Source organism: Tigriopus californicus, chromosome 11 (assembly GCF_007210705.1).
Source record: "Tigriopus californicus strain San Diego chromosome 11, Tcal_SD_v2.1, whole genome shotgun sequence".
NCBI classification, from domain to species: Eukaryota; Metazoa; Arthropoda; class Copepoda; order Harpacticoida; family Harpacticidae; genus Tigriopus; species Tigriopus californicus.
This window is the reverse complement of record NC_081450.1, coordinates 12,451,091-12,473,192: the sequence shown is the minus strand read 5'-3', so window position 1 is coordinate 12,473,192 and position 22,102 is coordinate 12,451,091. Positions and strand designations below refer to the sequence as shown.

The window sequence follows — 22,102 nt, the reverse complement described above, 5'->3', positions numbered from 1 at the left end:
ATGACTTTCTCCGGATTCTTCACCTTCTGAAGGATGAATGTTAGGTCCGAGACGAGATCATCATAGTCCGTGGTTGGCTGATGGTAAACGCCAATGATGGTAAAGCCTTGGGCATCCACGGCTATGTGATGAGGAGAGGATGAGAGAAGGATGGGCTCAAAGCGTTTGGTAATATAGAGCTCCAACCCACCACTGGGCCGACCACGCCCAGCGGGCTTCCTGACATGAACTACGAAGCTCTGTTTGACAGAAAAGCAACTCTCGTGTTTCTCCTTGGTGACCCACGTCTCAGATAAGAAGGTGAAGGCGTGTCCTCGGATCTTGTTGAGACACCGTCCCGCACCAGCCACTCGCAGCATGTTTGCCCGTCCATGGCAGTTGAGAAAGCAGGACGACACCAGTTGATTCCCTCCTCTCCGCTTGCTGATCCGCTGTTGCCGCCGATGCTGGTTCCTCGCGATACCGAGTTGTTCAATCCGACCTAGAAAAGAGAGATCACTATGGCTATTGAGGGGGAAAGGGAAGGGATGTTTGAGAAGAGGAGGAGGGTTGGAGGGCTAGAAGCTCACGTCTTCAAAAAGACGTGGGCCGGGGAATGTGGGCAGAGGAAGGATTGGAAGGGGAGGTGCATTGAACGGGGCGTATCACAGATTCATGGGGGACCATTGTTCGTGGGCGTGTCCCCGCTCACTGGTATCACAGTTGGTACTATTTTATTGACTTAAAACCATTAAAACAAGATTCTTGTTGGAGGAGTAAAATACACATGTCCGCCATTCGAGGCGTCAGCTGACTTAAATGAAATAGCCCATTGAGACAAAGTGTAAACATAGCAGGTTTCCTTTTGCCATCAAGAAAGTGTTAATAAAATAACTGGAAGTGTTCAGCCCTCCTAGAGGGCTCTACTTCCTACTGTGATGAATGATTCTAATAGATTTTTGTTTATCAAATGCCATAGTTTGCTTAATGGCAGTAGTAGTGATTTATCACGGCCTTCATAATCGCTACAGGGAATGAATGTAATAGATGTAATTGACCCTAAATTCTGGGTTAGGACAAAGCCCATGGATGCTTTTAAAGCATACAGCACCAAATATCCTTGTTGAGTTGTTATTTTTGGACAAACAAAATCTAGAAAATAACCAATTGATCAAAACTCACTTCATACTATCTCCTAAAAGACTTGATAATAAAAATTGGAATAACAATAATGATTACAGTACTAATTATTTTTGGACCTACCCAATCTAATTATTTGTTGCACTTGGGAGTATGAAGGCTGCGTGGAGGCCAGCATAGAATAGACATGGAGGCAATTGACCGGAGTTCGGCCACATTCTACCAAAGTCTTGATGTTGTTTTAATTGGCTCTAGTTTTAATCATGAACACATTGTAAGCACTTACCAACCAACCGGATACAGACATCCTCCCTCCTATAGAAATATACATACTAACAGATAATAAACCAATCAGAACTTGAACTGTCCTCCTCAAGTCAGGGATTTCCACTTGCTTCCCTCTAGCAGATTCGGGGTCTGGGTCCAATCTCCCCATCACCGATCATTCCCACAAAACCGCCCAAATCGACAAACGCCATTGTGGTAGTTCCTCACAAATCCGGGGACTACTGGAATGGCTATGCTGGAGGGGCGATGTGCCCATGCCTGTCTCTGTTGAAAACATCTTCACTACGCAAGAGGGCGTGCAGATATGGCTGCGGAATATCATTCCCTCTTGCCCAGCAAGTACAACAACCAAAGGTATCCCTAGCCTATTCGCCAATTGAATATTGTGTCCCAGAATTTCACCCTCCACAAAACTGCCGATGCCCCTTGTAGGGAGGCTTGATCTTGCGTCATCCTCAGAGTCAGGTGGACAAAAATACAATTGGGGCGTGTTTCGAGGGCCGAAAGATTAGTTACAACAATCAACCCATGAAAAGATGAGATTTGATTTTTGAGAGGGGCACAGTGATTCAAAAAGAAGTGTAAGTCGCAGCACTGCCTTCGGAGCCCAACAAACCCACAAAGCATTTTTTGCGGACCTCCTTAGTGTTATTGCGAATGGGATCCCAGCAGTTCAAGACAGAAAAAGGTATTAACTGTAATTGATTTTCTATTCATATATTATTTGATCAATCAAGGAATTTAAGTTGGCGGATTTTGCTAGCCATTGAATGTAAGTCTAAATTCCTCAAAAAAATCAAGTCAACCTTAAATCACCAAAATCTCTCCAAGCAATCTCTTTTGGAAGTTATTGCAAACTTGCACAACTCCCTTGGATTCATATACATCGCAAGAAAAATGCTCATGGAATGGCTGTGGATCAATGGGACACGTAAATTAGGATGGTCCTCTTCCCGACGATTTGGCTAAATCATGACGTAAATGGTCAAACCATGTGCCACTTTTGAGTGGGTTCAAACATTCAAGAAGGTTGAAATGGTCAAACTCGACACCTGTGTTCTTGGCTACCTTTGGAGATGCTTCAGAACAAGCCAACGAAGCAGGTGGGTACTTCCTGTTAGAGAATGGCGATTTGCACGCAACACTTGCTTTTATTAAAACATGGTCAGCCCCAAAACATGAAAAGTTGTCCATCACAAGACTTGAGTTGCTTGGAGCCTTGTGCGCAGCCCGTGTGGGTTCTCATTCAAGGCCATAGGAATCCCTAAGGACAGTATTCTTACTTTACGCTAGGACTTGATAAAACTAAGAAAACTGATGAACAGAAGAATTACACTGGATGCTAAATGAAATAAGTTAATCCGTAATCACAAGAGCTGTAAAGATAGTCAATAACATTTTGCAAAATAGCGGCTACAAAAAAGCCGGGAAAAGTGCGAAATAGTTGGGAAAATTGATAAAGTATGCGGAAAACAAGCACTGAAGGGTGTAATTCTAGAGTTTTAGGGACCAGAAGCTAGATTGACAATCCTAAACCTCAAGACATTAACCAAATCACAACGGGCCCAAAAAGGTAGCTAATTTTGAAATTGCTTGCAAATCCGAGATTTTTCCCAATTCAACCGAATCCGAATCCGAAAATTGTTGGCCAATCTGATACGAATCCGAATCCGATCGCATCTGAAAATTCGGATCCGACGCACAACTCTAATAGGTAACTGCGCAACGCTTTCTGTTCGACCCGTAACTGCAGTTCTGCGCCATTTTAAGCTTTGTTGGGACACCTCCCTACTCGATGGGCGAAATGTGTGAACACAGCAAAAAAGCTGGATAAAGTCGAAGAGACCCTACAAAGTCGGAAAAAAATGTTGAAAAAGCTATTCGACTTTTATACAGCTATAGTTTCACTAGGGCCGGCCAAAACTTGCGTCCTGCATATTGTGCAAATTTAGCAAAAAAAGACTTGCACATCCGAGTTTTTTTGCAAATTTATTGCATCTGCAAATTTTGCAGGATTAAGAGGCAATATTTGACATTTTTCAGCAAATTATTTTGCATTTTGAGCCATTTCAGCAAAAAGTTATCAAAGAAAAATGTTTAAGAATCCTGGTCAGTTTTAGAAAAATATGTTAAACTTATTGCCTGATTGATTTTTTTGCAAATCTCTTTAAAAAAATACTTTTTTACTTTAATGCCTATTCATTCCATTTGTCTTAATATGACTCTATCTGAATTCAATGTAATGGATTTTCACACAGGGATATATTTTGGGATTATCAAAACGTTGGGCTTGGCCATCTTGTGCTCATATGAGGTATCTTCTCAAATCAAGTTGAATACAATGTGGTTTCACACACGGCCACAAAGGCGGGAACTGACGAACAAATGAACTGAGTATCAAATCAGCCTCATATTAAAGGCAGGATCAAGGCACATATTTTTAACAATTTAATAATTTCACATTGTTGGAACCCAAAGCTTAATTGTTTCGAATCGCCTGGATATTTTGGAGGACTCAAAATTTTTGTGAACCTTTACATTCATTGCAATTGACTATTAAAACCTAGCTGAGGAAAATGCTTATGGATATTATTGACGCCAGATCCATGGAAGGTAATCTGACACTCGATGGTAAACTGCTCTTCTTTATTTCGCGGTTTTAATTGTGGACAATGTGCATGGGTTAGTAATATCAAAATTTGTATTGAATTGGGCTGAGTAATGACACCTAGTAATCCATGAAACACATATTCTGTGAACTTCCGGTTATAGTTCCTGACGGCAAACACAGGGTGCTCAATGAAGGTGGCCCGGTAAATTGAAATCTGCTTCCACAGATATTTTTGAAAATGTATTTTGAAAGGTACCTTCTGAACCTCCTTTAAATACTGCATTGTCCCAATCTTCTAGGTTTGTCGCAAAACAGTAGTTGTTCTCTAATTCTCTCATTATTCCTGCTTGTCCGTTGGCAAAAGCTCAAGCTTTTCCTGAAAATGCAACTAAATTCTCAATATTTTACACACAAAAGAGCAAATGCAAAACTATTCGCATTTTAGAGGTCTCTTCATCCAGAGGAACCAAATTTGATTTAGAAACTTGCATGGTTTAGGGTATTAATTGTGGTGGTCCAAGTTAGGATACAACTTTGAGGGCTTTTGTATTTTCAAGTATTTGAAATGATGCAATGTTTTGAAACCTTTGATAATTGCTTCTCACTTTTGCAAATTAGTTTCATCGTTGGTTTTTTCATGTGTCTTTTTTCCTTTTGAACATGCCTATATCTTTGCGGTTGAGAATTGTTTTTCCTGTGGAAAAAATTATTCGTGCTTTCAAAAATATTGTGAGGGATTATTGGCCCTCAAAAATAGTTTTAATTCTGAGCTCTACAGATCAGGGCAGGAGGCACCATGGACAAGGCAACAACCTACTACCTAGGAGACGCACCTTCAAACCAGGTGCTGGATGATAATATGATATAAATTTCCTTTCATCTACATGTTGTCTGATATGGAGGGAAAAATAGCCATTAAAGACCCCAAAACGAGTTGATACCTGTATTTTGGAAATTATATTTGCCAATTTTTGTTCACATTCGGTTATTATTTTATATACAAACTTGTGTCAATAAATACCATATTTATCTGCAAATCTGACAGGCCCTAGTAATCACCTTTCAAATACAACAACCTTTTTCATTCACTCTGGCATAGACACAACAAAGGCTGAAAGATACTTAGCTCAATCACCAGCACCACACTTGCTAAACTGCCTCTCAAAGTTTTTAATGATAGCTACACTACGCTATCATTTTCCTCCCCCGGACTTACCCACAACACTACTGAATTTTTTGTGCAAATGCCAAGACTTCTAGTAGCGATTTTCGTTGTTATCGAACAAAAGGAACACCTTTTGTAAAATATTATCTAAGAAAAACCTCAGATGTAGTATTGGATCCATCAAAATCTACAGAGAGACAGTATTAAAAGCGTAATCAATGGATGTTGAGAGTAACCTAGTTGCGTTTCCAACTAAAATTTTATTCACATCCATGAAGCAAACGATAAGACATCACGCATTCAAAGATTGCATTTGCATTAAATTTGACTGCAAATTGTTCCCTGTATATTGGACTGCAGACATTTTTTTGCTGACTTCCTTGTGGACTGGAATCCCAGCACTTCAAGACGAGAATTTTACTTTTAAAATTTTACTTAACTTTTATTTAAATATACATGTTGCCAATGCAGAAAGATCTATTTCTTCTATGCCAAAAAATAAATTCAAATGTTTCACTTTTTTGAAGCAGGTAGAAAAACCTGAAAATAGTCTGCAATAAAAGTTAAAAACCTCTACTTAGTGTCAATATTTCACAATTATGATGCCATACCATCCAATCAAAAACTTTAACCAAGCTTAATCTTGAAGTTTGATAACATTTACTGACGTTGAATAAAGACATAGCTAAGAATGTGGAAACAATTATTTTTGTCAAAAAGTTACCCATTTAGAAAATTAAACTGTCACATGTATCGTTCAACATCTTAGGAACATGAATAGCGTGAGTGTAGGCTTTTGGCAGTTTGTTAAAGTGAAAGGCAATTTTACAGTATGTTTTACGTGACATTTTTTGCTACATTTTAGCTTTAAAGAAATCTATGAAAGGAAAAATATTATTTCTATATATTTCTTGTCGTGTCATTAAAAAGACAACTACAATGCCTTGCATATAACTTTATAGCCTATTCGCCATTTCCGATCTTTAAGGTGTAAAACGCAACTTTCAATTGTCAACCATCTATTGTTATAAGAAGCCTGGCAGCCGAAGTCGGTGCACAAGGCTGCAAAATATTCCAGAACAAGACAGAAATCAAGTGGTAGCAATTGGTGTTTGACCATGACGTGACAGCCTTTCGACTTGATTGATTCCTTGACATCCACAATCCAGAATAAATTTGTGTGGCATTCGTATTCAACCTTTGTCTCGTTTCTTCCAGCGTTAGTCCATTTTAACCACTAACTCAACTTTGATTAAAATTACGAACTCAATTCTTGATAATAATGATTGGTTTTCTTCTGTTTATCTTTCTTATACCAGAAATGTTTGGAATCGATATTGAATTATGTCGAACCACTAAAAAAACGCATTTCCCCAGGCTGATTTTGCGAGATTATACTTACCGTTCCCTGATAAACTTATAAAATGAGCACCACATGATGATCGTTATTGTATGTTGCCGAAGAGATGGAGAGGGAACATTCAGCTGGAGTGGCTTATTAGACTTGAGGCACCCTCTATCTTCTAGCACTTAAAAGCCCACAAAATTTACTTCTTTGTGAACATTTTTTAATTCAGAAAAATCAAAAAAATTGGAATGATGCATGGGCGGGAGAAAAGAGTTCGGAGCTTGAGCAAAATTAAGGAAACTTTATACATGCGGCGAAAATTGTTCAAGTTGGAAAATATCAAATTAGTTTTTAGTTTTTTCTAGATGTAGGCTGATTCGTTAGTAGATCATATTTTATTAAATATAACTTGACTTGCTGGGAAATCATTCCCAAGCATCAGCTGAAATAACCAGTAAAGGAAAAAATAGGCAAGATTAGGCTTCACAAAAGTCAGGGATAAATGTTAACGCTCATCAGGGAAATAATGCGGTTTTGATCGCTTCAGTTCCACCTTCAGGTTTTCACTAAAAGGGGTTGTAGGATGTGTGCAAGTCTGGTTGTCTATTGGGTCCGGCAATGCCACCTTCATCCAAGCATTTTATAGGTCAACGTACGTATTTTGAGAATTGACGTTGATGCAGCTCTATTTCCCGAAGAACCAGAAGGCGCCGCTGATCGAAATGTGGGCAAGGCATTGCAATTTTAAGTACGATAGGACATCTCAAGAGTTGGACACAAACCGTCCGTTGTCTAAAGATGCATAAAATGTAAACTTTACCATATTTTAGTAGTTTTAGTATCTACGGTAAGTTCGAAATTCGTGTCGATTTAAATTGAAAGAGTGCCAATGCGGTCCTTTTGCTTCATGAGACCTTCTCCCATTGTATGTTCATACGTACCTGAAAGAGCGCTTTTGTTGTATGTCCCGTACTAGTTTTGAGAAAATCTAACACTTAACCATAGATCACTAAAAGAAGGGACCTAGTGGGCTGTGCCTGGACATAACAAATCAATATTCAAGGGGAAAAAACGGACCAAACAAACAACTTTGCTCAACTATAATCTCTTAAAAATAGACCTTAGGCGACTCTTGTCACGCCTGACCTCGTCCTATCATTTAAAAGTAATTGGGTTACTAATTTCTTCGAAAATGGAACTTTTTAGTTCGGCTAAAACCAACCTGCTGGTGGCCCAGGTATTTTAGATTTGTTATTGACCATCATTGCTTACATTTTGGTTTCACTCATTTAGAGTTGACAATTTTCAAATTAAATAACATTTGGTGCGACTTTCCAAGCTTTAAATCCCGAAAACTCCGCCAACCATATCTCATCAGAAACGGGCACGTTGGCTCAACGTTTCTCCGGGGTTCTCCCGGGCAATCTATCCCGTTGTACTGGAGACCTCGTCAGGCTCGCTCTGACGCATACCAGGACCCTTTTGATAGTTGTAGACTGTATTTTCCCTTCTCTACTTCCGTCGTTGAACAAATTTAGTACATTTCATCTATTCTTCCTTTGAAAATTTAATGGCGTGTTTATTTTCTTGCTCTCTCGTACTCAACTCGTTTTCTCTTTCAGAGTGTCCAACCGGACATAGAACTGGCATATTTAGACAAGAATATAATAACACAATCAGAAGGGGTGAGAAAAAAAAATAAACCATTAAGGCATTTCCCTTTCAACAACATTGTTTGTTATATTCATTGCAATATCCAAAAGTATTTAAAAATTAGGAACAAAAAATTACAATTTTATCAAAAGCTTTTTAACCAAATTGCTTCACATCATTTAATGTGCAACAGTCTCTTTCCCTCCCAGCTCGTATACAATGGGCCTGCCCAGTGCCCCTTCCCTATAATTAATGGCATTGCTTCCTCCCCTCCTTCCCACGCACGGAGACACAAATTATTATTTTGCCACCATTTAAGAAAACCATGCAAATTAAATCTTTCAAAAGTTTTAATTCAATTCATTGCCTGTAATTTTTTGCTGATATTCATCAATTAAAAACACTTCAATGGAACGATTTTATAGTTTGAAATCTACCATAATTCCACCGTTTGTGTTGCCTAACCCAGAGAGTTTCATACTTGGTCAAAGTATGACAAAATACGTTCGAGTAAGGTACCGTTTATCTACTTGTCTTCAATCTTTCATCTTGAAATAAATGGTTCGTTTAAAATTGAAAACAAAAAAGAAAGGACGGCTTGTCCATACATGAAGATGTCCATGCGCCATTCTCGACGCAATGTTTGGGGACTGTTGCTTGATGAAGAGCTGCGTCAGGCGAGACTGTGGAGCCCTTAAAGCCCCAAGATGGTGTTCATCTGAGTATAAATTCAAGACGCTTGTGTATTGTTGGTATCAGTTTCTACTGTTCTATCAACGACACGCCATCCCATCCTAAATATGAAGGTAAGCTCGCTTGTCAGTGAGTTCATCAAAGTAAAAAGTAGATGAAGGGACAAAAAATGGTTCGTAATAATCGCCTAGAAACAGTCCCACCAGATTGCTCTGAATCTAAATGAATTCAATATTTTGCTTTTAGACCTTCATCGCCCTCATTGCCCTTGTGGCTGTCGCTTTTGCTGATAATGCTCCCTACCGTCCCGCCCCTTCCTATAAGGAGCAACCCGCTGCCTACCAATACCAATACGCCGTGGCTGACGACTATGCCGGAGTCAACTTTGCTCAAAATGAGGCTCGTGATGGTTATGCCACCAACGGTGAATACCGTGTTGCCCTTCCCGATGGCCGTACCCAAATTGTGACCTACAATGTGGCCGATGCTTACTCCGGATATGTTGCTGACGTGCGATATGAGGGAGAGCCCAAGTACGAGTCCTACAAGCCCGCCCCTGCTCCTTACAAGCCTGCCCCTTACAAGCCCGCTCCTTCTTACTCTGCCTAAGAAGTCCCTCCTCCGGATCTTTCTCTAATTTATTTTGCATAATATTTATAGAGAAATACAACTCATTCCTTTAGCAATATGATTTCATCGCCTTTGGTATACGCAACTTGGGACAAAGGTTTGCATTTGAATGGTGGTTGACAACGAGGAGTTTTTGCCTGAAGCCCGAAATTGCAAAATATCATTAAAACTGCATTATATTTGAGTTGCATATTGCAAGTATAAACATTACCAATAAGGAAGAAGGCATGCCGTCAAGCAATACCCATATCAAGTGGGCATAGCTATGTTTATAATCAGTTCATTAGCAGTAATAAGCTTTGGTTATTTGGCAATACTTCGAAAATTGCCTAATATTTTGCCTCAATAGATAATAGGCGATACTTAGTTAAGTGCTTCCCACCATCCTCAGATGGATTTTTGACTATTTTTTTTTTGAATAAATGGTCTTTTTTCTAACCCTAAATGCCAAGATCCGCTTTTTTTTCGTTTTTCTAAATTTCTACGTATATTTCATTACTTTACTCTTTATTCCCACCCTTGGAGATTAGAGAGATAAGCACAATAAACACAACTGATTAGTTAATTAATTAATTAAACGATCAGGAATTTATTGATTCATATTTTTCTTTAACGCCAACAGGGATGAGTGTAACTACTAATGATGTGCAAAAGATTTTTTCTGCATAATTGCCTATTTTTCAGTTTTAATTCATATTTGACGTATTTCACCTATTTTGCAGCTTCATTTGCATTGTACGTATTTTTGAACCAAAATTGGATATAATTTGTCTTTATGACCTTTTGCAAGGTCACAAAATTAAGTCAAGTGGCACACCACTTTGCTGGCTGTTTCCAAAACAAAAACAAACCACACTAACAGAGGCTTCAGTGTAAACGTGAAAAAAGTCATATGTTTGAGTCAGCTACGATCAACGCTCCTTACATTCAATCAGCACCTTCCCTCTCCTTCCACAAAATATCTGAAGTCTATGGAACTCATCAAGAAGTGGTATGTGGTCTTGCAACAAACAAAACGAAACTCTATTGCAATTTTTGCTCCGTTGTTGGGCCTGTGTCCCGGCGCTACGGCCTGGCACCCATTGCGATTTGAACAAGCATTTGCATTTTTAACGATTTTGCATTATTCGCAATTATAAAAGCATTCCTATTTGCATAATTGGCCACAAGTATTTGCACTGCACACCCTTAGTTGTCATTTATAGCTTCTTTATTCATTTAGCGCTCTAAGAGGGACGCAAATTTTTCCTGAAGGCTAAATACGTGGTTCATCTGATGCTTGGAAAAAAATTGAAGTCTAGCAAAGCAAGTGATACCTTAGACGGGATAAGCATTCAAATTGGAGAAGTTTGATTGAAACTTAGATTTCCCAAATATTTTTGAACACACATGTTGAAATTTCATAATATAATTATTTATTCATTGTTCATGAAGGTACATAAAAACCCTCAAAACACACATTAAAGATTATCTGATTTTTTTTGACCTTATGCTTTAGGTCTTTAAGCATATTGTTCTAAGCCTAAATAAGTATTTGCTGATCGGCTTTTTTACCATTAATTTTTAGAGGTCAAAATAGTGAGGCGAATTTGATGGCGTTAAACTCCTGGAACACAGGAGCTATTTTCATTAAACTTGAGTATAATGTTCACACAAGCACGTTTCATTGCACATTTAACTCATGTCAGAGGGTTATGATGGCAATTTTTCGTTAATCGGACATAGCTTACTTTTTATGCTGGAGAGGGAAAAAACAAAACCATAAGTAAAGATGCACAATAAAGTTGCTTGACGGAGTTGGAATTATGGATTTTACATAAATCCCTGGGCCTTTGAGTAGCAACAAGGGAAGATGCATGCCGACGCCAGTACCCACAGATCAAAATGTGAAGCAAAACGTGAACATTTCATCAGTTGAGACGAGAGGAACTAGAACTGTGATTTATCCACAAACAAAGCCAAGCCCATTAACATGACATTATCCTGATTCTTTTATGGGGCATCCTTTTGAAAGAGGGCGCGTGTGAATGATTTGACGCATCAATGACCCAACAAATAAACCATGGTATACGTCGAGATCGCGTTCTAATATTTGACACCAGGGTGAGCTAGGGAATAGATATCCCAACAAAGCGCAGAGCTGCATGGCATAAAACTTCAGATACGGGTAGAAATAAGCCCTCGCCTCTATTGAGGTCTCCAAGTTGTTTCCTGGAATTCTCTTGCGTTTTTCTTTGTTCAATGATGGCCCTAATTCCTCAGGCACATTCTGAAATATCTGAAAAATTTGTGAAACTCTAAAGGCTAAATTCTATGTTGTTGCCTAACCTGAAGCGGGTTTCATTATAAAACACCCTGTTAATAGTGCAACCATCAACCTGCCATAGCAGAAAATTTCACTGAATCATAGTTACTCTAGTTAGTATTGTACTTGGATGGCCCAGCTGTAGTAAAAAAGCATAACAAAACTCGTATTTACCCTTCTTCCCATTCTGTTGAATGGACATCCCTCTCAATGAACCCGTCATATTACTGCTGGAGGCAATGATGTTTTGGACCAAATACCTACCACTTTAGAGTTGGACTAAAAATCTACTAATTCACGTGTTTGGTTCCTTGATTAGCCAAAATATGATAAAAATGTGCAAAATATTACCCTCAGGATTGAAAGTGTCTAAATATTTACTTTATTGAACTATTTACACACCACTTGAACCACTTGAACAGAACAATTTACTTGAGAAAATGGCCATTATATTTTTTAAAAAATATATTTTTTATTGAAATCAAATAGTTTACTCGCTCTACTCATGATCAATGCCCAGCTCCTCAAAGCCTTTGACCTATTTTTTTCGGAAATGAGGCAATAACGCTCAAGTAAAATCCTCTTACAAGTTGAATGTCTTTTGAAAATCTTTATTGACATAAAATATGCAAATTTTATGCGCTTCTACCTGAATTGTGAATAACAACTGGTCAAAATTGCAAAAAATGATGCTTTGAAAGCAACATTTGAGCTTAAATTCAAGAAAATGCTTTAAAAATGTAAAACTGTATGAACGAGAAATTATTGCAAAATAATGACTGCGGGCAGTGAGAAGTGTTTGAATGCAACAAAACGGGCAAATGGCAGGTAACCTGAAAAATGTGCATTTAATTTACTCAATAAATCAAAAAACCCAAACACTCCATCGAATTGATTGTATTTGTGACCTACTGTAAAGCTCATGAGTGTTGACAATATTTAAGCAAATTGCCAACAGCCCACTATGGTCACAAGTTGTTTCATATTGGCTAACACTTTCAAAGTTGTTGAAATACATTTTAAATCTGTTCTATTGGATATGTAATGGAGATCAAGAGGTCTTCACGCAGAGAGTACGTGTACCAGAATGAATATATTGGCTTCTGAGGATGGGTTGGGTGATAGACATCGGAACATGATATAATAAGAAACAAGAATATAACACATCCCCCCAGATCGCCTTCGAAAGAAGGGGATGTAAAATCCGGTCGTGTCTAAGACCGAAACATAAAAGCATAAATGTCTAGATAAGTCAATCATAAGAAACTTGAATGAATAATTGTGGCCGGATTTCGATGTGTCATCAGGCGGGGATCATGGAGCGAATCGTACGATTTTTCGTTTTGTGCGGCCGCTCCTTCGAGGGCCCTCATTCCTTTGTATGGCCTCAGGATATGCTGTCTCGCGAGCATCTTGATCGGGCGCTGGCCGGAGGAGCCGACGATTGCGGCGAAAGCGACCAGAGGGCGTATCTACTTCATATGAGCGTCCGAGATCGTGTACTGATGCAATTATTCCGCCCAACTGCCATTTTCCCGTTAGAATTTTCCCGCAGAACTCATCTGAGGAGGAGTTCAGCCCCATTGGTGCGACTGTGTACATCCACTTACCGCTCGGCAACAGGAACGCAGTCAGAAGCATGCTGTCCACGTCAAGTGGCACCTGGAAGTATCCATGAACACAATCCAGCTTGCAGAACCACTTACTGGACGAGTCTACCCTCTTCATGAGGTCACCAGCAGAATAGAATGGATGTATTGGCCTGCGAATTGCCCGATTCAATTGTCTATAATCGGTTACCAAGCGAACTTTCTTACCACCTGGTTTTGTCACGAAATGTGCGGGAGAGCACCACTCTGTTGGGACGTTACATGGGACGATAACGCCAGCTTTGGCAAGCTCACTGGTTAGTTTGATTGATGCTTGCGAAAGCGCAACAGGTGTCATTCTTGCTGTGGTCACTTGACATGGTTTAACCTTGCTAGTGGGATCGATTTGAATACTCATTTTTGGCCCCCTGATGCCGCCAGATGCGGCGCCCAAATCGGAACAAAGAACCTTGCCGACAAATGGGTCCAGGATGCGACTGATCTCAGAGTTTAAAAACCCAAAGTCGAGCTCTGAGTTTCCGGCATCGCAAGTGTAAACCCGGAGAAGAGATCCCAAAGTTTCTTCAACAAGAGGCTGATCTCCACCAGCTTGAAGATCACCCAAGCTGATCCCAGCATCCTCGGACCCGTCGACCTTCGACACCGTGCCTGGGAGGACTGGAGTGACATCAGGTGAAATATTAGCAGCTACCCCACTTCCTGTAGGATTCGGGAATGATTCCGGGATGACTCCCAAAGAAATTAAATCATAATACCCAATTAGGGGTGGGCCTGTCAGATCAAGAGACCGGACAGCCTCCACTTTAGCGCGTGGACCAGAGCTGGTTTGTGCCATGAAAGAGAAGACACCATCAATATTCACGGGTGAACCGGTAGCAGTCTGCAGTTTCAGATTGAAGGGCAAAGTTCTGACATCGGGCACGAATGCAACCGGAAACACTGAGCGATCAGCACCAGTGTCTGGGACAGTCTGAATTTTTCGTGATTTGCCATTGATTTCGCAGTGCAAGGTAAGGAGTGGTGTCGATCGAGAAATGTCCGAAATACGTGATATCTTTATTATTCCAGGACTCCTTGCGCGGGTTTTGGGAGAAATTGATTGTTGTGCAAAGGGTCGGCCACGGTCTTGAGCACTCTCGTATATTGATGACCGACATATTCGACTGAGGTGTCCAGGTTTGCGGCAACGGTTGCATATCATATTCCGTGCGAAGCAGATCTCACCAGTGGGATGCACGGTGTTACCACATCCATTGCACTGACTGCGAACTGTACAGAGTGATTCGACGTCGTCAGGCTCATCAATGTATGACTCGTGAATAGCATGGATTGTGGAGGCACTTGTGGGCACTGCTACCTCTTTATTGATGAGCGTTGCTTCATGGCTGGCAGCTTTGGCAATGACCTCGTCAAGTGTTGGGTTAGAAAGGTCGGACAACTTGTGGAACAAGAGGTTATCGGTTTCCGCAGCGTGTAAGGCATTGAACATAACCCAATCCTCTTCCGTCATCTTACTAATTTCTGCTTCAACTGCCATTGCTTGCAGGTTTGATATATGGGTCGTGAGTGGCATGTTCTTGGGCTTTGCCATCTTGAACCAATCCGTGCGGCGTTTAAAGATTGGATAGATTGCAAGGAACTTATCCACCAAGGCCTGATAACAATCCTCAATGGGTTGGTCGTCAGTTATGTTCCTCTGTATTGGAGTTGAGAGGCTGGTTTCCATGCACTTAAAGAACAGGTGTTGTTGCTCTTGAAATGACATGAGATCCATGTTTGACGCCTTGAAATATGTTTTGAACGCCTTTAGCCAATTTCTCATTTCAGGTGGCGAGTTTGTTTGTAAGAGGAGATTCGGTTGGAAGTCGCGCTGAACCTTTGGCTCTCGTCCACGTACTGGGGCTATGTTCGGTCCAGCTATGCCTTGTGGAGGGCGTGTTGCCACCCGGGTAGCTGTTCGTAGCTCTTCCTTGAGTTTATTCAACTCTACCCTTGCTTCTTCTGTGACTTTGATGTCAATCGCTATCATTTCCCCATACTTGTCCGAAATGACCTCCAGTTTGCTGCGAAGATCTTGGAGTGAGCGATATGAGAATTCGCCAGCTTCGGCATCGCCAATCGTATCGGCGGCAATGGAGAAGTGCCGCTTAAGCTGACCGACTGATCTCCGGAGAGAATCCATAGTGCCGTGAAGTGTTCCCAGCGTGGGCTTGTCCGTCTAGCAGATTTCTTCGGCCCGCAACGGTTGACCAGTGGGTTTAGCCGCCACCAACGATCTTCTGACGCCTTCCTGGGGCGCGTTCGACCGAAGGGTTCGATAGCCGTCTGACGTCTCCTGGACGTATTGGGCTAGCAACTTCCTCTCGGACCTCCTCGGTCCAAAATACGTTATTGCGGGGAGCGTGGCTTTTACTGTGTGTTACAGATTCCGTGGCGACTGCGCCATGTTCTGTTGGATATGTAATGGAGATCAAGAGGTCTTCACGCAGAGAGTACGTGTACCAGAATGAATATATTGGCTTCTGAGGATGGGTTGGGTGATAGACATCGGAACATGATATAATAAGAACCAAGAATATAACAAAATCCAAGTCAAATGTCTCTCTGAGTTTCTGTTCCTTAACGTTTGAAAAAAGGAAATTATAAAAAGAATTCACTTCCTATGTTTTACAAATTAACAGGCGCATTTAGGAATCTTCCCGAGATTTGAACAGCCAACGTATCTTTTGACTCGTTCTAGCCAAGAGCTGTAATTCAGCCCGATTTCTTGACGAGGGCGTTGCAACGAGGGCAAGACATTTTTTGACGCCGGTTGGAGGACAATTGAACGTCTCAAATGATGGAGAAAGACAAAGCACAGACAATCATTCTATTTATGACAGAAATATATTTTTGTGAAATGAAATATAATTTGATGGGTCTTCTCAAAAACACAAGTTGATTGAAAGCCAAGGAATTTATGGACTTCAATTGGAAGATCAGAAAATCAAACATAAACAATGGATAGTGCACTAACAAACTATATAATATTTTGTTATCATAACGTGAAAATCCACCTCGTATTGAACAAGGCGTTATTTAGTTTGCATGTTATGTTTTGGTCATCAAACAATTAGAGCTTGCAGAAACCTAAAAAAGATGTAAAGATCTTAAATGCCCATTGATCATTGAGGAACTAAAGCCTGAAAACTCTGTACATCACCATCCCTTAAAAATAACATGATCATTAAAACAACCCAAATAGATGAAACGCCCATGTTTTAAATGATATGATTTCTCTAGGATTTGCTGACCATTGTGAAAAATACTTGTTGGGGATGCTCGAGTTGTTGAAGACTTGAACTTATCAAATGAGAAACCTAATGGCAAGCTCAAATGATGGTCATTTAAAGCTCTTCAATCGAAAAAAGCTAGTTACTCCCTTCCGTCTACACATGAAGACGTCCATGCGTAAGGCGATATCAGCGACTTGTTGGGGAATTCAGAGGTGCGTCAGGGAAATGTTTGGTAGTCCTTAGGAGAGTGCTCATTTGAGTATAAATAGGAGACGCATGAAGAGTGTTGGTATCAGTTTAAACCGCTCTATCAATAAGTTAAAATGAAGGTAAGCCTACTTGTCAAAAAAAAAATGTAAAATGCAAAACAAATCAAAAGATATTGCATTTGCTAATAACCATTTACATAAAAATCTCGAACCATTGCTCTAAATTAAAATAAATTTGTTTGCGTTTTTTGTTATTTTCCTTGCAGACCTTCATCACCCTTTTGGCCCTCGTAGCCATCGCTTTGGCTGACAATGCTCCCTACCGTCCCGCCCCTTACAGCCCCGCCCCTACCTACAAGGAGGAGCCCGCTGCCTACCAATACCAATACGCAGTGGCTGACGACTATGCCGGAGTCAACTTTGCTCAAAATGAGGCTCGTGATGGTTATGCCACCAACGGTGAATACCGTGTTGCCCTGCCCGATGGCCGCACCCAAATTGTGACCTACAATGTGGCTGATGCTTACTCCGGATATGTGGCTGATGTGCGATATGAGGGAGAGCCCAAGTACGAGTCCTACAAGCCCGCCCCTGCTCCTTACAAGCCTGCCCCTTACAAACCCACTCCTTCTTACTCTGCCTAAGAAGTCCCTTCACCGGATCTTTCTCTAATTTATTTTGAATAATATTTACAGAGAAATACAATCTCATACATTCTGCAATAGCTTCATTGTTTTTTGACGCACTCAATTCCTGACGAAGGATGGCAATTGAGGCATGGTTAAACTAAGTAACGGCTGACAATGAGCAATAAATGCCCAAATGCGATTTAAAAAAAAGAACACTAAGCTGATAACACATTTTCAATAACAAACTTTATGGTCCGAACATAGTCAACATGCAAGTGAACATGTCCGTGTTCATGAGTGTTTTTCTCACTTATTTGTGGAAATATTTATGGAGAAATGCACTTTCATTCCAATACCAAATGTTTTGACATAAAAAATCTTTTTCACTTGTTTTGGTGGTTTTGGGGCCCAAAAAAAATATTCTGGCCCATTTTCATCTCTTGACCTTTTTTCTTTCCTTCTTGTGATGAGGTGTAACAAAGAGAAAGATGACTTATGAGAACAAGGACTTCATTTAGTTGTGGATCAAATAGGACACAAATCTAATCATTAAGTGAACAAAAGTACCCTAGGCAATAGCACTAGACTCTCGAAAAGAATCAATTGTTTACAGTACCATATCATCGGAATCACTTAAAAAGTGTCCTAATATCAAGCATTGCAATCAAGAAGATTTAATTTCTTGTCAGTAAAATAAAGAAGCTCTATAGATCACCCAGCATATGCAATTGTTTTCCTAAAATTTGGCAACAGAAAAAGGCAATAAACAGGACTGACAATGACCTTTTGGCCAAGGCAGCAACGTTTTTGCAATTCATTACCTTCATTTGTTCATTCCAAACATTTTTTTTCTCGACTTTTTCGCGCTTGCAATTTTTTGCTTTCTTGCAACTATTACGCATATTTTCCAACCTTTTCTCATTTTTCTCCAACTAACAAAAAAGTTCGGCCAAAGTGGCAACTGGTTTTTTAAGGTTTGCTAATCAGGAGCGAACATGGGCATTGCAAGAATCTACTTCTTAGGGAGATCAGGTTCAATTCGGTGCTTGAAGATATCATAATGTAATATACCTTTCTATCTATGTGTTGCTTGATATGGAAGCCAAAATTAGCCCCCCCCCTCGAATGCGTTGTTGCCTATGTTTTCGAAGATTTATTCGAATATTTTTGTGTAAATTTGTTTGATTTTTGATGTAAATTTGCTTTCAATAAAGACCATATTTATCTGCAAGTTTTGGCCGGCCCTAGTTTTTATGCTAGGAAAAATAAACGGGACAGACATAATAAACCGAAGAGTTTTTGGTTATCATAAAATCAACATATTTGGGTTGTTTTAGGCAACATATAAATGACATATTTAGGTAAAAATCAAACATATTTTGTCGGAGCCTAATCATTAGGCTTCACTTGAGGGCAAACTTTTTAAAAACACATGTCTGCAACCGCTTTGCCTAAGGATTTTTTTAGTCCTCGTCCCCAAAGTTCATTCTAAAGGTCCCTAAAATGTATCCCAATTTGTCAAAATTAGGAAAGTATGTAGGGCACAAGCCATGGTCAACTACGTATTTGTCAACGACTTTTCGTACAAAAGATCCCACAAAGCGGACCTTAATTTCCAAAGTAAAATAGCCTGCCAGTTCGACATTCAAAGTCCCGAAATTTAAAGTCGTAGGAAGGACCAAGTAAAAATGTCCTGTACAACAAATCTGAGTCACAGCTTTTTCTCATCTTTCCTGTTTCTGTGGTGTCTTCCAAAAGTTCATATAATACTGCTTTTTTCACTCAGTTGCATGTTTTTCGCGGCAGGTTGTATCACTTCATACCTTCTATTATAGCTGAATATTCAAATCACCCGGTGCATAAATTTCTATTTTAACACAACTCTATCATATTCAAATCATTTAGTTCGTTGTCCAAAACATATCAAGAAAGTAAGAATCAAAATGTGCGTAAAGCGCATGGATTGTGTTGTGAGTTAATCAGTTTCTTCCCCTAGTGAATTAAATATATTTTTCAAGTAATCTGATGTCAACTTTGGTCACAAAAATCGATTGTAGCTAGTTATAGCAACCGGGTTACTCCATATTATGGAATATTTAACTTTAAGTATATCCCTGAGGCTTTTGAGTCAAAATAGGGGAGATTTTAAAAATGAGAACAAAAAAAATCCCTTGGGCCTCGAAAAAAACTCGAACTGTTTTTGTTTTTATGATCAACGCCCAAGCAAACTGATGTGAACATGCCCTGATACCTCTTTGGTCAGCCAAACGATCCTTTTGAAAAAGGGTGGGTGCAAAATGCTTTGAACTTTCAACACGTACCACCTCGCTCAAGAGTTGAGCTGCCACAAGGGTGGCCGGGAGAGTGACGACTATAAGAAGAGGCAATGAATTGCAAACCATCATCAGATTGATCTGTTCCACCAACCGTTCAACACTAACAAAATGCAGGTGTGTTCAAAAGTAGAAAAAGACAATCATAGCTCACAAGTAAAAAAACCAAACATGCAATTTTTTTTTCAATTTTAAGACCTTGATTTGAATGACCTTAATTGCCTTTCAGACCTTCATTGCTTTCTTGGCCTTGGCAGCTGTTGCTCTTGCCGACAACGCTCCCTACAAGCCCGCCCCTTCCTATAAGGAGCAACCCGCTGCCTACCAATACCAATACGCCGTGGCTGACGACTATGCCGGAGTCAACTTTGCTCAAAATGAGGCCCGTGATGGTTATGCCACCAACGGTGAATACCGTGTTGCCTTGCCCGATGGTCGCACCCAAATCGTGACCTATAATGTGGGTGATGCTTACTCCGGATATGTGGCTGATGTGCGATATGAGGGAGAGCCCAAGTACGAGTCCTACAAGCCCAAACCCGCTCCTTACAAGCCGGCCCCTTACAAGCCCGCTACTTACAAGCCCACTCCCTCTTACTCCGCCTAATAAGTGTCCCCTCCGGACTTTCCTCTTATTTATTTTTGAAAATATTTATGGAGAAATACAATGCTACATTTTTGCAATATCAGCCTTAGACAATCCTTGATCAATATGGCTGATCAACCCTTTATTCAAGGGCTGATCAGATGTTTCAACTCTGATTCGTTGGTAGTTCGAATATAAAATCAGGTACAAGTAATTTCTTTTTTTCGTCTTAAAGGAAGAGGATCCCATTCCCAGTTGAGTTAAGGAAGTATGCGAACAATGGAAAAAAATCTTGCCTTTATGGTGTTCAAAAGTATATCTCAAGAAAATGGATAATATGGATCCCTTCGAAATTTGTAGATAGGAATGCACTATTTTGACCTAAGAGGGTGCACCTCTGCGCACTACCTAAGCGTGAATCAGAATTTAAAGAAAGAAGTTTGTAAAAAAATGTTTCAATCTTTTATAAATCCCTCTTTTTTATGATCAAATTCGACTTCTAATCTAAGTATTTGCAATTTAATTTCCTCTTTTTTTATCCAATAAATTTTCACTTTAATTACTTTGTCCTCAAATACAACAAATTGCAGTCAAGATTACTTAAAAAGTAACTTCTATAGGAATAATAACCATCGTTGCAACTGTCTGTCTTGGCAATTAGTACAATGTACCAAAGTGTGTATATAAATGTTATACACAGACATCGATAAAAGAAAAAAGAATGAAATTGTCCGAATGATAAAATAGTTGATTAGAATGAGATGTTACACTAAAGATGACTAAAGTTGGTTTTGTGCACAAGAAAAAAGTCAAGAGGGGAGTCACAAACAGTACAAAGACAGGTAGCTAAAGGTAAGTGACGGAAGTCTTGGCTATTGCAGTAAAACCATGAAAATCTTAAAACAATGGTCAGGTCTTTGTCAACGAACTGTTAATCTGTAACATTTTGTAAAGGCTTTCAAGCAGATTATTTCCTCTGTCATAAAGAACTTTTTTGAAAGGAAAAGAACTCTCTTTAAACGGTTATTTTCTTCCTTTTTTGCTGACTTCCTCACCGCTACTGGGAATGGGATCCCGTCACTTCGAGACGGAAAAATATTTTTTTATCTTTATTTTCGTATCCACCAACTGATCCACCAACGAACTAAAGTTGACAGATCTGGGTAGCCTTTGAGGATAAGATTGATCAGGCATTTTGATCAAAAACTTGCCTAAGTCTGACTTAAAGGATGATACTGGATCAACACTTGCATATTCCCTACGAATGTTTGAGGGCAGCAAATTGAATGAGGAGCCCGAAAAAGAAGAAAATTGGACTCCATTGTTCTGACAAGCCTGGGTTCTTGAAGGCTTGAAGGTGCAGTCAAAATTCACTCGAGTCAACATACGTCCTGACTCGAGTGAATTCTCCGAGCTCGCCCAGATCCTGAGCCAATGGAGAATCACTCTGCGCTCCGACCCGGGAGTCCCAACACACACCTACTCCCGGGGCGCCTCTGTACTTGACCACATTTTCATATCAGAAAATATTCGATCTACGGCCAGTTTCGTCCATCCACTGGCCGTTTCTGATCACCTCCCGATTTCAGTCACCTTCAAGATGCCCAGAAATTTCCATCATCTGGGCGTGACTCGAAATGGGAGGTGC

The 22,102-nt window shown here is 40.0% G+C and overlaps 3 protein-coding genes and 1 long non-coding RNA gene across 5 annotated transcripts; all 4 read left to right on the top strand.

The window, feature by feature from the left end:
* The first annotated feature begins 8,861 nt into the window (after window positions 1–8,861).
* Window positions 8,862–9,564, top strand: LOC131891030 (pro-resilin-like). Its single transcript, XM_059240509.1, has 2 exons — window positions 8,862–8,990; window positions 9,124–9,564. The coding sequence occupies exons 1-2, from the start codon at window positions 8,985–8,987 to the stop codon at window positions 9,484–9,486; spliced, it is 369 nt and encodes a 122-aa protein (XP_059096492.1). The 5' UTR covers window positions 8,862–8,984; the 3' UTR covers window positions 9,487–9,564.
* A 3,552-nt stretch (window positions 9,565–13,116) lies between these two features.
* LOC131891031 (uncharacterized) lies at window positions 13,117–16,276 on the top strand. Of its 2 annotated transcripts, none has more exons than XR_009374367.1 (4): window positions 13,117–14,432; window positions 14,491–14,895; window positions 14,969–15,163; window positions 15,250–16,276. It is a non-coding gene; the product is annotated as an uncharacterized LOC131891031 (long non-coding RNA). The 2 variants fall into 2 exon arrangements; XR_009374368.1 differs by having other exon boundaries at window positions 15,233–16,276.
* A 744-nt stretch (window positions 16,277–17,020) lies between these two features.
* Window positions 17,021–17,663, top strand: LOC131891182 (pro-resilin-like). Its single transcript, XM_059240707.1, has 2 exons — window positions 17,021–17,026; window positions 17,173–17,663. The coding sequence occupies exons 1-2, from the start codon at window positions 17,021–17,023 to the stop codon at window positions 17,548–17,550; spliced, it is 384 nt and encodes a 127-aa protein (XP_059096690.1). The 3' UTR covers window positions 17,551–17,663.
* A 2,289-nt stretch (window positions 17,664–19,952) lies between these two features.
* Window positions 19,953–20,542, top strand: LOC131891028 (pro-resilin-like). Its single transcript, XM_059240506.1, has 2 exons — window positions 19,953–19,985; window positions 20,098–20,542. Exons 1-2 carry the CDS (start codon window positions 19,980–19,982, stop codon window positions 20,473–20,475), a joined length of 384 nt encoding a protein of 127 aa, XP_059096489.1. The 5' UTR covers window positions 19,953–19,979; the 3' UTR covers window positions 20,476–20,542.
* Window positions 20,543–22,102: the final 1,560 nt, after the last annotated feature.